Source organism: Tiliqua scincoides, chromosome 5 (genome assembly GCF_035046505.1).
Source record: "Tiliqua scincoides isolate rTilSci1 chromosome 5, rTilSci1.hap2, whole genome shotgun sequence".
Taxonomy (NCBI): Eukaryota; Metazoa; Chordata; class Lepidosauria; order Squamata; family Scincidae; genus Tiliqua; species Tiliqua scincoides.
In genome coordinates this window covers 132,417,989-132,431,255 of record NC_089825.1, presented here as the reverse complement: position 1 = coordinate 132,431,255, position 13,267 = coordinate 132,417,989, and the positions used below count along the sequence as shown (strand labels likewise).

The following is a 13,267-nucleotide window of genomic DNA, read 5'->3' as shown; positions in this document are numbered from 1 at the left end:
CTATCCCACAGGGCTGGGCTGTGAAGACTCCCAGGAGGGGAATGCATGGTTTGGGGCCTGGGCATAGTGCCTTCGCACAGTGCCGTAGCTAGACAGGGGTGCAAAGTGCTAAGTTTTGCAGGGAGCCTCACAGCAGTGGCCTCCCTTTACCCCTAGGAGACATTCCAGGAATGTGACTCACATAGAGACACATCCATGAAGCCCTGAGCACTTCATGGGATGTCCGGTGCGTTGTTCTCTCTCATCACGCCTTCATTTTTTTCCCTTCTGTTTTCAACAGCTCCAGCCATTTCTTCAAGGCATTTCTTTTAACAACTCTGCTGGAGAAAGCATCTCTTTCAATGAGAAGAGGGAAATAGACACTGGGTTTGACATTCTGAACCTCCTCCTGTTTCCAAACAACTCCTTCCTTAAAGTGAAAGTTGGAAGTGTGGGTCCCGATGCTCTGAAGGGAGAAGGGTTTGTCCTTCACGAGGACAGGATTGTGTGGCCCAGGCCATTTAACCAGGTTTGGATTGTGTAAAGTACTTGTGGGGAGGGAGCTTGTGGGGCTTGGGGGTCTAGAAGTTTTACATGCACCATGAACATGAGAACATCAGAAAAATGCTGCTGCAACACACCAAAGGCAAAATGTCCCGTAGACATCAGAGGGTCTGTCTAACTGGGCCAAATTCTGAATCCCCAGCATGAGTTGCAGAAGGAGTGTGAAATGCACCATGGGAGATGCTTTGCTCCAGGAATCCCAGCAAGATATTTGGGCCCCAAATGTTTGTCTGCAGTGGCATCACGAGGGTTGGTGTCACCCCCATGGACCTGCCCCTTCTGGTCTTGCTCCGGCCTGGTCCTTTCATGAGAACGGGACTGGCTTTGCAGATGAGCCACCTGCCACACCACTCCAGCCGTCGTGGTGCCTCCCAACTGGCCATCTTGCATTGCACGTCGTTTTGGTGTCACCCCCCGCAGCCTCCCCATGATGTCGCTGTCTTCTGAAGAGCTGAGAAAGTGGATTTTTGTATAACGTGGAACAGAAAACATTGTCTGGTTCAGTTTGCTTAGAAAACCGGGGAGGCAGCACCTCATTTTTGAATGTGAGCAAAACAAGCAGACAGAACTGTTGAACACTGCAAATGATCAGAGCCGAGCAGCAGCATCACTGTGACTTGCAACAGCCGGTGTGGGAGGCCAGTGCGCCACCCCCACGATGGACCTCCTCCCATGCAGTGGGTGGAGCTATGCCCCAGGCGGTGGGTGTGGCAATGCACCACTGCTCCACCCTGTTGGTTTTTTTGGCTATCACTTTGGATAGAGTAGAGGTCTTGCGATGCTGTTCGTTTCATTGCATTCAGCATGGAATTGCACATTGAATGATATATAACATGGTGGTATTATTTGAATGTGCCAAGATTTTAAAAGTTTTGGCCAGGAGTGATGTCACCCAATGTGGCCCTCACCCACTGCACCCTCCTAGTGATGCCACTGGAGCCATGATTTTTCAAATCATGGAGCTCCTTAATTTTCAAAGAGCAGGGGTGTGCGATGGGGAGGGGCAGATCTGCAGTTTCTCAGCGGAAGGCACTGTGCTAGAGATGCTCCACTCTTCTCCCTGCTGCTCCCTCTTCCCCAAATCAGAACCTGCAACAGCACCTCTCATCTTGTCCATGCCCGAGATGTGTTCTGTCCTTGAAGCTCTTCTGCTATTTTTTTTAACATTTAAATTTCTTCAGAAGTGACTCATGTGATGTAAGTTTATTTGCTGTCCTGTTGAGAAAGCCATTCAGCTCTTCCTTGCTGTTCTCACGTTTCGTGAACAGGCGGCGCCCCTTTCTGTGTGCTCTGACTCCTGTCAGCCTGGCTTTCAGAAGAGGAAGAAGGAAGGGGAGAAATTCTGCTGCTTTGATTGTGCCCCGTGTCCAGAAGGGAAGATTTCAGTCCAGAAGGGTAGGTTGCGCATTGTGTAAAATACGCCAACTTTCATGTTTGATACATGCAACTGTTTAAGAGAACGTCATTTGTGGAATCCACCTAATAATACTCATAATGATCAGTGAGACTTGGTCAATCGTGATAGGACGACTGTGGGTCCAATCCTATCCCCTGAGCTGTGCCAATGCAACCATAAGGGGCACAATGCAGGGGAGGGGTTGTATACTGTTGCACATGAGGTGTGCACAGATAACCCACTCCTCACCTCCTGATACACCCCATGTCTTTCCTTAGCTCTTGAGCTGGCACAGGTTCGAAGATACCCATTGGTGAGCAGGTGGCTTACCCAGAGGTAAGAGAAAATATTCTCCCTTACCTCACTCAAGCCTCCTGATCTGCTCTCACCCATGCAGGAGGCAGTGCAAGCAGAGGGGGTGCAAAGCATTAAGTTTTGCAGGGAACCTCACCGCAGTGTGCAAGGGGCCCCTCCCCCCCTTTCGGAGCCATTCCGGGAGGTGGGAGCAAACCAAGTGTGGCAGAGGAAGGGTTTCAAGTCCACATTGACCAACAGCAATCCATTTTCCTTCGCTCCCTTACATTATTGAACTAAGCCAGTGGCATAGCTAGAGGGGGTGCAAAGTACGAAGTTTTGCAGGCACCACACCACAGCGTGCAAGTGGCCCCTTCCATTTGGAGCCATTTGTGTACACTTCCGTTTTGCTCCCACCCCCTGGAATGGCTACAAAGGGGGAGGGGAGGGACCCCTTGCACGCTGAGTTGAGCCTCCCTGCAAAACTTAGTGCTTTTCACCCCCTCCAGCTACACCACTGAGTGCCAGCCTTTTTCTTGTGGCTGCATCAGTGGGAGGGGGAAGGATAGGACTGGACTCTCAGACTATTCTGCAGCAGAGCTAACATGCGTTACCTGTTCCAAAAGCAGAACTGGCAGGAGAAAGATTCCTGCTTCCAAGGCCATTGCAGGAGGTGGTCGTAAAACATTTATGAACTGGCTTGTGATATTCAACCTTGTTTTCCAGACACAACCAACTGTTTTGAATGCCCAGAAGATCAATATCCAAGCAAGGACCGAGATGGATGCATCCCTAAAGTGTTAAGTTTTCTGTCTTACGAAGAAGTTTTAGGGATCAGTGTAGTCTTGGTTGCCGTTTCTCTTTTCCTGATCTCAGTCTTGGTGCTCGCAATTCTTATCAAGAACAAAGATACCCCCATGGTCAAAGCTAACAACCGGGATATCACCTACACTCTCCTCGTCTCTCTTATGCTCTGTTTCCTTTGCTCTTTTCTCTATGTTGGACAACCTGGGGTGTTGATTTGCCTTCTCCAACAATGTGCTTTTGGCATCCTCTTCTCTGTGGCTGTTTCTTGTGTCTTGGCCAAAACCGTCACTGTGGTTGTAGCTTTCATGGCGACAAAGCCAGGGTCTCGCATGAGGAAGTGGGTGGGGAAAAGACTGGCAAGCTCCATTGTCCTTTCCTGCTCCCTTATCCAAGTAGGAATTTGTGCCATCTGGCTTGGAACCTCTCCCTCATTTCCACATTTTGATATGAAGACACTGACCAAAGAGATCATAGCAGAATGCAGTGACGGTTCCACCACCATGTTTTATCTGTCCCTGGGCTACCTGGAACTCCTCTCCATTATCAGCTTCACAGTGGCCTTCTTGGCCAGGAAGTTGCCAGACAGTTTCAATGAAGCCAAGTTCATCACTTTCAGCATGCTGATCTTTTGTAGTCTTTCGCTATCATTTGTTCCAACCCACCTGAGCACCAAAGGGAAGTTCATGGTGGCTGTGGGGAGCTTCTCCATCTTGGCCTCCAGTGCTGGCTTCTTGGGTTGTATCTTTTTCCCCAAATGCTACATTATCCTGCTGCGGCCTGACATGAACACCAGAAAGCTGTTAATAAAGAGAAAGATTTAAAAATAACAACACCTGTTTGTTTGCCTTTTTAATTTGCTGGCATATATATATATATAACTTTCCTGCAAAAGCATGCAGGGCAATTTTGTCCTGTGTCTTGTGGCTGGCCAGGAGACACAGAAAATACAATACTGTGGCCACTGACCACCAATGAATCTAAGAATGAGTACAACTGATACCTACTCAGGATAAATAATTAGTAATTACAAGAAGGAGGGAGGGAATCATGTACACCATCCCGAAGTCCTTGGAGAAAGGGCGGTATAGAAATTGGAAAAAATAACTCATAAAAAAAGTAGGGCAGCCCAATTCTATTCCGTGCAGCAGCGACAAAATGGTGAGTGCTGCTTCCAGTGGCACCTCTGAGGCCATCAGAGGTCTCCTTGGGGGAAGCCCATTCCCCACTATTTTGCTGGCACAGATTTGAGAACCTCCATGTCGTGCTTTGCAGGCAGACTCAGACAATCCTGCCAGTCCCACCCCCTTCCCGCCCTGGTTCCTCCCCCCGTTCTGTCCACTGCCCGCATCTCCCCACCCTAAAAATACAGCTGGTTGGCACTGAGGCTCAGTGGCGACTGGCGTGGCCCAGCACCGTCGGCCCCTCCTCTCTGGGTGCCACAGACATGCCTTACAGCACATTTGTAACATCCAGCACTGGCAATGGAGTTCATTGTCGGCACTAGGCCGATTTAGGATTGGGTCCAGAGTCCCCTGTCTTCTATGATAGGGGACTCTGGACCCAATCCTAAGCACCAGGTTTTTCAGGAGCCTCAACGCTGTGCAAGGGGCCCCTCCTCTTTGGAGCCATTCTGGGCACTGGGCGCACAAATGCCTCTGTTTTGCTCCCACCACCTGCAATGGCTCTGAAGGGGAGGGGCTGCTGGCATGCCACTGTGGGGCTCCCTGCAGAACTGGGTGCTTTGCACCCCCTCTAGCTACGCCACTGTTCACCAGTGCAGTCAATGCCGGGTACTCTTGATTCCTTTCGCTTTAACGGAAAACCCTTTCCCTATAAAATTCACTCTGTGAAGCAAAATAGAGTAAAAACCAATAACAAGCATGGTTACCATTATGATATATCTGGTGTATGAAATTATACTGCAGCTTGAATTATTAGATGGAAAGGAAAGACTGATGGAAGGGGGGGGGAGATAGAAACAGAGATGACAACTGAAGAGTTAACAGCTTTAGAGCCCAATCCTATGCATGTCTACTCATAAGTCAGTCCATTATAGTCAATGGGGTTTACTCCCAGGAAAGTGTGGCTAGGATTGTAGCTTTAGTATACATAACGGGGTCCTGATGATGATGATTTAAGTAAATTCCAAAATAATTGGAAAAAGATGAATTAGCATTTGACGTCCACAGAGATAATTAAATAACTCTGAATCAAATATTAACTGTACATGAAGTGTATTGATTAAATATCTCATAGCAAGCAGCCTTTGAGCCCAATCCTGAGTTCGGCTCTCTGGCTTTCCGCAAGAGCGCACTGTCGCAAACATGCCGTAAGGCACGTCTCCAAGGCTTAGCGCCGGGCCAGCGCCCATGCTAGGAGGTGTTCCAGGGTTTTTTTTTTTTCCATTTTGAAATTGATCGCTGCAGCATAATAATTTCAAGGGCACCCATTTTGATGGTCTCAGGTCTACATCTTGAATTACTGGTTTTTACCATAACCTGAAAAAGTTTGGGGTCCTGCTGGAAGAGCCAACAGTTTTTAGGTGCAAAGAGAATGCGCCATCTGTTTTTAGCACATACACTGAAATGTGATTTTCGGCCACTGTTCCGCAGCACACTGGTGTGCCGTGAACGGTCTGCAGGTATGCTGTGGGAGTTTGGGGGAGAGTCAAATATTGGTAAGGTCATTGGGGGATGTGAGCCCCTGGCCAACAGTACTGTGTGCCTTATCGATTTATTTATTTTTTTAATAAAAAGATGCCTTGATCATTTTAGCACCATCTCAGTGTGTTGTGAAATGCAAAAAAAGTTTGAAAATTGCTGCTGTAGAGAAATGGAGACCTTGGGAGATCTAAGTTCTAAGAAATTCTCATGAGATATATTGCCTCCAATGAACTGGGGATTGTTTGAGTTGCTAAACTTTTAATTACATTACAATATATACTTTTGTCAAGTATGTCTCATGACAAAGGAATCATTTGTTTGGAACAATTCTCATGGGAATGGTTTTGAAGAAGTTAGACTTCTCCCTTACCAGTTAATCATGTTAATTAAGAAACATAAAGTTTTTTGGTTTTTTTTCAGATCTAACTTTCCAAGCATTTGAGAAAAAGACAGGATGAGGATACGTTTCTGTTGGGACAATTGCAACACTTGTTCCCATGTTGGGCTGTAAGATATATTTGCTTTCCAAAAAAGTTGGAGAGGAACCAAGGAGGAAAAAGGAGATACATTATAAAGATATTTAAACAATTTATATTACGTATTTCACATATAATTTATATCGTCACATATTTCACTCTCTATATGTATACGTTTAGGAAAAGTTTCCAAATATCCACAAATATATCAGTTTATGGATGTCATCTGCCAGCCATTTGCTCAAAAGTTTACAAGCCAAAAGATCCTCAATCCATTGACTAATAGAAGAGGGTGTTTACCCTTCCAGTTTTTCACTATCAGTCTTTTAGCTACCATAAGGTCACAGCAAGTCCTTTTCAACTGTCCCACTGTTGCAGAAGGAGGGAGGGAGGCCTCCCCTTTCCCGAGCGATGTGCAGAAATAAAGAAGGCTGCGTTGAAAGGTGGATTTGGCAAGGAAAACTGGTTTATTTCTTTTTTATTCCAGATCCAGGTACAATGTAGCCCCTGAACCCTCTCTTATGGGCCCTGGTATGTACTATATGCTGGACAGTCTTTGACCTGCTAATCTTTGGGTCTGATGGTGTGTATGCTTGCATTGACATCCCATCGTTCTTCTATCGTGATTACTCAAGATGGCATCCATAGCATTCCTAAGTGGGCTCTCATTCAGGAACTGACCAAACCTAGGCCTTGGAAAAGCGGCTGCATCATTTAGATCTAGTTATACAAAGCAGATTGCACAAAACCGAGCTTCTCATTTTATAAGCAAACACATTAGATAACGTTGGCCGCAATCCTAACCAACTTTGCAGCGCTGACATAAGGGCAATGCCGCTCTGAGGTAAGGGAACAAACATTGCCTTACCTTGAGGAGGCCTCCACGACTGCCCCCCAACTGCAGGATGCAGCACATGCCCCACTGGCACAGTTATGCCAGTGCAGGAAAGTTGGTTAGGATTGTGCCCAAAGTCTTCTAAAGGGACAAACTGTATTTAATAAAGACCAGACTGTTGCAAATAGGTCTAAATTGTTCATGTTCAAGAATCATTGGATACTTTAGCAATCTTCCATGAATGTTTTACCACTCTGATAAACTTGGCAATTTCTTGGTTTGGTTTGCCCATCTTGGAGCAAGCAAGAAGACTTGCTGAAAGACACTTGCTTGGATGATGCACTTCCAAAACCAGAAAGCCTCTTCTGCTCAGGGGGAAGAACAGTGCATGCATACTGTAAGAAAGCTGTAAGTCCACAGAAGCGATTCCTTCTACAGTGATACCTTGTACTCTAATCTGGTTAGAGACCGGGGCAGAGATGAAAGTCAAAAATGAGTGAATGTCAAAGCATAGCTTGATTTCACTTGCAGATTTATTTTGGCCAGTGAAAAAAAATAAATAACTAATATATGTCATGTGCCGATGCGGGCCCCGGGCAGGGTGAGTTTGTGCTGGCCGAGCTCGGCTGGAATGGGTGATTGGGGATAATGGGGAGGGGAGGGAGGAGGTGGAAGGAAGGCATTTGGGGGGCGGGCTGGTGGTGGGTGTTACTGGGGGTGGGCAGGCAGGGGGCAGGGCCGGAATCTGGCACTTATCCTAGCCCCATTCCCGGGTGGCCCAGGGCAGGCCCAAGCTGCTTGGATTTGTGCCACTGATTTAGGTGACGCAGATCTGAGTAGACCCATTGGGACTGCTGCGGCTCTCCCCAGGGTAAGGGGAAAAGTTTCCCCTTGCCTTGGGCCGAGCCTCAGACAGCCCCAAACTTGCGCTGAATACAGCGCAGGCCCACCAGCCTGCCTGTTCCAGCACAAGATAAGATTGCGCTGAAAGTCAAGTGGATGAAAGTCAAGGTACGCCTGCACATCCAGTCACGTAAACAGTCTTTTCCAGAGCATAGCATGGCCCACTAGAGTGTATCTGCTCCACTACTGTTACCAAAAGGGCTGTTTTGTTTAGGAGAATTATTACACTGCCCTTATTGGAACCTCAGGATCGCAGGCTGGAAAACAAGACGGCGTAATGCAGAGAAGTTCCCTTTTGCTTAAAAAGGAGACTGAGAGAAAGACGACTTTCAATAAAAGATTATAGTTTTATTACAAAAGCACAAAGGTAAACATAATGCACATGGAGAAATGATAAGTGCATGTTTCTTGGTTCTAGTACTTGAATCTAGTGTACCCAGGTTTCATGGTGGTTGTGTGTAAAGAGTATTTGGTGCATCCGAGGAAATTAGAAGAAGGAAAGGTTGTAGGGAAGGATTTTAGGGGTCCCTGGTCTGCCAAACCCAGTTGCTAACTAAAGATGGGGAGAGAAGGGGAGAAGAAGGGGGAGAAGGGAAAGGGGGAGAGGCGCAAGATAGCTACCTGTCCTGTAGAGCTGTTGGGGGGGGAGAGTCCTGTGAAGAGGACCCTCTGACACAAAACAGATGAGTTGGTCCTTGGAGAGAAAGAGCCAGAGAGAGCATGTGGGAGGAAGCCCTCTCTTAAAAAGGGTTCTGACAGTGCTGAGCTGGATGGTAACTTGCTTACTACCACGCAGCAGGGTGCTTGGAGTGTGTAAAACATTGTAAGGATCAGGATGTCCCTTCTCAGCAAAATTCAGTGGGGTCTATGGCTGGCTTCCTGGATGGGGGGACTTAAACAATACAATGAATCAGCAACCCAAGAAGGCAGTTCAAGTTTGCATACAGGACATAAACAGTGATTGGGTTAAAACAATACAATGAATACAGTAATGTAGGAGACACTTAAACAATGATTGAAGATGCCAGACTTCTTCCCATAATGTGTGACCATAGGGAGGTGGTGGTTGTGTAACCATGAGCTTGTGACTTGACTTGATTGTGACCTGTATGCTGGGAGAAGTTCAGCCTGCATGATATTCTAGTCCATAGCAAAATAACCAGATATAGAGAGAAAATCACAACTAAAAGGAAAAAGGGGATTTTCACGTAACATTACCACCATCTTCCTTGCTGGTCTTGCTTGTGCACTATATTTGGGGAGAAGGAACTGTACAAATATGTTGGAACTGTTCAGGTACATTTTTTACTAATGGGACAAGATTCATTTCTTGAATGTTCTCATGGAACTACCCACTGGTCCTCTATACCAACAGCTCTCAAACTTTTTGGAGCCCTTTACACTCCAAACAAGTGTCTTGGGGAGCCCCAGGACTCCAAGAAGCACACACTGAGAAACACTGCTCCATAGAGGAAATCAGAAACATACATGGAACTAGGAATTTCACACTGCTCAAGAAAGGATATTCAATTATTCTTTCTGGCATTTTCTATATTGTAAGGTTGTAGTTCCGCCTATGAATCTGATTGGAAAGCCTCTCTTTGAGGGGAACCCCCTTTTTTACCAACTGCTCTCCTAAAGGCTTTCTTCACGTCCACATTCCTGATGGTATTAATGTAGGGGTTCATCATAGGAGCAATGACCGTGTTCAGGAGGGCCACCACCTTCCTGAATTGAAAGGAGGAGTGCACATTTGGCCGGATATACATAAAAATAATGGCTCCATATGAAATGGAGACCACAGTGAGATGAGAGGTGCAGGTGGAGAATGCTTTCTTCTGCCCACTTGCAGAAGGAATGTGCAATATGGTAGGGATGATGTAGATGTAGGACAGCACAATCAGAAAGAGGCTGATGACCACAATGGAGGTGGCAGAGAGCAATGCCACAAACTCAGGCAGGCGGGTGTCAGAGCAGGCTAGACTTAAGACGGGTCCAATGTCACAGAAATAGTGGTTGATGACATTGCGATCACAGAAGGGCAAAGTCCAGACCAAGGAAGCTTGGAAGAAGACATGTACAAATCCTCCCAACCAGGCCCCCATAGCCAACTGGATGCAGACTGTGTTGGTCATGATCGCTGGGTAGCGAAGAGGTTTGCAAATCGCAATGTAGCAGTCAAAGGCCATCGCGGTCAGGAGGAGAAGTTCTATTTCCCCCAAAGCGAAGACAAAGAAAATCTGAGTCATGCAGCAACAATAGCAAATAGTGGTTCTTGCAGTGAGGAAAGTCTGCAGTAATTTGGGGATCACGGTGGTGGTGTATGAGATCTCCAGAATGGCCAGGTTGAGCAAGGGGACGTACATCGGGGTTTGAAGCTTTCGATCCAGGAAGACAATGATGAGGATGAATCCATTTCCCAGGATGTTTACACTGTACATCGACAGAACCACTGAGAAGTAGAGGCCACGAATGTGGTTAAGGTAGAGGAATCCCAAAAGGACAAATTCAGTTACTGTTGAAGTGTTCATTGGTATCAGAATGTGTCAAAGAAGCATCAGGTGATCTAGAAAGCAAGATATTCAGATAAATAACAAATGTTATCGTTGCAGCATGATTTCAGTACAAAGATGCGGGCATATTTTTGGTTCTACTTTGTGCCTTCTTTCATCTGCTGCTCAACACTAGTTATCTTTTAACAACTGTTACAATTTAAAATAGGCATCTCACTCTAACAGCATTCTTAATATTATCATATCATGAATGGACATTGCTTAACTAGATCAGTGGTTCCCAAACTTTTTAGCACCAGGACCCACTTTTTAAAACAACAATCTATCACAACCCACTAGACAAAAACAAAAGATCTAGAGAGAAATATTTTTATCTATTATTAATAATAATTGATTATTAATAATAATCAGAGTCCTGTACTCACAAGGCTGCTAGATTCATGTGTGTACAGTATATGTGTGTAGACATTTGCTAGACCCTCCCTAGAAATGGAGTTCAAGTTCCTCAAAACTTTAGAGTAGGGGTTCTCAAACTTCTCTGGAATAAAACTCCTTAGGCGAGTCTTTGTGAGGGAGGGGGGAAATTGCTAATGGGGTGGTTTGTTTGTTTTTTACTTACAGGGGGCTGCCGCCAGGTCCAGGAAGTACGCGAAGCCCAGGCTCCCCTAGACTTAGAATACTGAAAAAAAGAGACCGGAAACCACCCAAAAAGAACAGTTGTTTTGTTTGCTTCAAAAACCTTTCGCAACACACCAAAAATCAGCTTGCAACCCACTGGTAGGTCCCAACCCACAGTTTGGGCAACAATTAAACACTGATCATGATAGAGTAATTCAGAAAGAGTATGAAGTTGTCCTTGAAAATCCCAGTTATTTAAGTAAGGCTGCAATCCTTTACACACTTTCCTTGGAGTAAGCCCTCTTGAATACAATAGAAATTACTTTTGAGTAAATATGCATAGGATTTAGCTATGAGAGTATTAAGGACCTGGAAACCAACAGGATCGAGGCTGCAATCCTATGCATGCTTACCTGATATCAAGTCCCATTCAACACAATGGGACTTACTTCTGAGTCTGTATGCCAAGGATTGTGCTCTAAGAATTATTTGAATTCTGAATTACATGCTCAGGGTATAGTCTGGCTCATAAGGAGATTGTTTATGGGTAGATCAAACAGTTTGCTTTGCTGCAAGATTTAGAATTATTATTTTTTTTTTGTCTTAGCGGCAATTCTTAAACATCACACATTATCTTCAAAGCATCAATTCAGTGCCTAATCCTTTTCAAATAATTCAGTACAGCAGCTCTCCTAAGCCTCAGAACAGCCCCGCTGGATCAAGCCATAGGCCCATCTAGTCCAGCTTCCTGTATCTCACAGCGGCCCACCAAATGCCCCAGGGAGCACATCAGATAACAAGAGACCTCATCCTGGTGCCCTCCCTTGCATCTGGAATTCTGATATAGCCCATTTCTAAAATCAGGAGGTTGCACCTACACATCATGGCTTGTAACCCATAATGGATTTTTCCTCCAGAAACTTGTCCAATCCCCTTTTAAAGGCGTTCAGGCCAGACGCCATCACCACATCCTGCGGCAAGGAGTTCCACAGACCAACCACATGCTGAGTAAAGAAAAATTTTCTTTTGTCTGTTCTAACTCTTCCAACACTCAATTTTAGTGGATGTCCCCTGGTTCTGGTGTTATGTGAGAGTGTAAAGAGCATCTCTCTATCCACTTTATCCTTCCCATGCATAATTTTGTATGTCTCAGTCATGTCTCCCCTCAGGCGCCTCTTTTCTAGGCTGAAGAGGCCCAAACACCGTAGCCTTTCCTCATAAGGAAGGTGCCCCAGCCCAGCAATCATCTTAGTCGCTCTCTTTTGCACCTTTTCCATTTCCACTATGTCTTTTTTGAGATGCGGCGACCAGAACTGGACACAATACTCCAGGTGTGGTCTTACCATTGATTTGTACAACGGCATTATAATATTGGTAACAAATGGTAATATATTAATAGCTACACACATTAAGCTGCCATTGGAGCAGGGTTGTTGTCTTGAGAAGGGGATCTCCAGTTTTTTGTAGGATCAAAAAATGCTGGTTCACTAATAGCTCCATCCCAACTTGCATTGGAACAGGCAGGCAGAGTGGATATTTTAACTCTTACCCAGTGACCCCTGCCAGCCTTCCCTATGGGGCTTCTCAGATCTGTGCCAGGAAATCCACTGATGCAAATTCGGGCAGCCTGGGTAAAGCCAATGGGGTTAGGGAGGGTTAGAATTTGATCTGTGCTGCCACAGTTAATCCCACTCCCTCCCTGGCCCAATCCACCACCAAATCTGCCCAAAGCACACCCAAAAATGCTACCTCCCACCTCTGTTCCACCCTCCCACCAACCTTTCCCACCCCCTGTGCCCGCCTGCCTTGGCTGGCACAAACATACTTCATCTGGGTCCAGATCCACCGGTTGTAAGGGGGCACTAATATGCTTTATGGCATGTTTGCAACACTCCTGGGCTGGTGCAGGGGACTTGTGATGGCCAAAGTCCAGGTAAGGATTGCCCACTTTGAAAAATAATTTATTGATCTGATTGGTAAACAACCATTCATCGATTTATTTTACAAAATAAATTACTTTGTGAACCCCTCCTGTTGAAAAGTGGTATATAAATATTTGTTGATGCTGTATGTAGTAGGAGCTAAACAAGCGCATCGGTAAAGCAGCTACCACGTTTTCCAGACTCACAAAGAGAGTCTGGTCCAACAAGAAGCTGACGGAACATACCAAGATCCAGGTCTACAAAGCTTGCGTCCTGAGTACACTTCTGTACTGCAGC

General features: G+C 45.9%; 1 protein-coding gene and 1 long non-coding RNA gene across 2 annotated transcripts; one reads left to right on the top strand and one right to left on the bottom strand.

The window, feature by feature from the left end:
- Positions 1 to 292: 292 nt before the first annotated feature.
- LOC136654197 (uncharacterized) lies at positions 293 to 3,870 on the top strand. The gene is made up of 3 exons (XR_010794586.1): positions 293 to 508; positions 1,812 to 1,938; positions 2,960 to 3,870. It is a non-coding gene; the product is annotated as an uncharacterized lncRNA (long non-coding RNA).
- Positions 3,871 to 9,491: 5,621 nt separating this feature from the next.
- LOC136653589 (olfactory receptor 6X1-like) lies at positions 9,492 to 10,448 on the bottom strand. The gene has a single exon (XM_066630481.1). The coding sequence runs from the start codon at positions 10,446 to 10,448 to the stop codon at positions 9,492 to 9,494; it is 957 nt and encodes a 318-aa protein (XP_066486578.1).
- Positions 10,449 to 13,267: the final 2,819 nt, after the last annotated feature.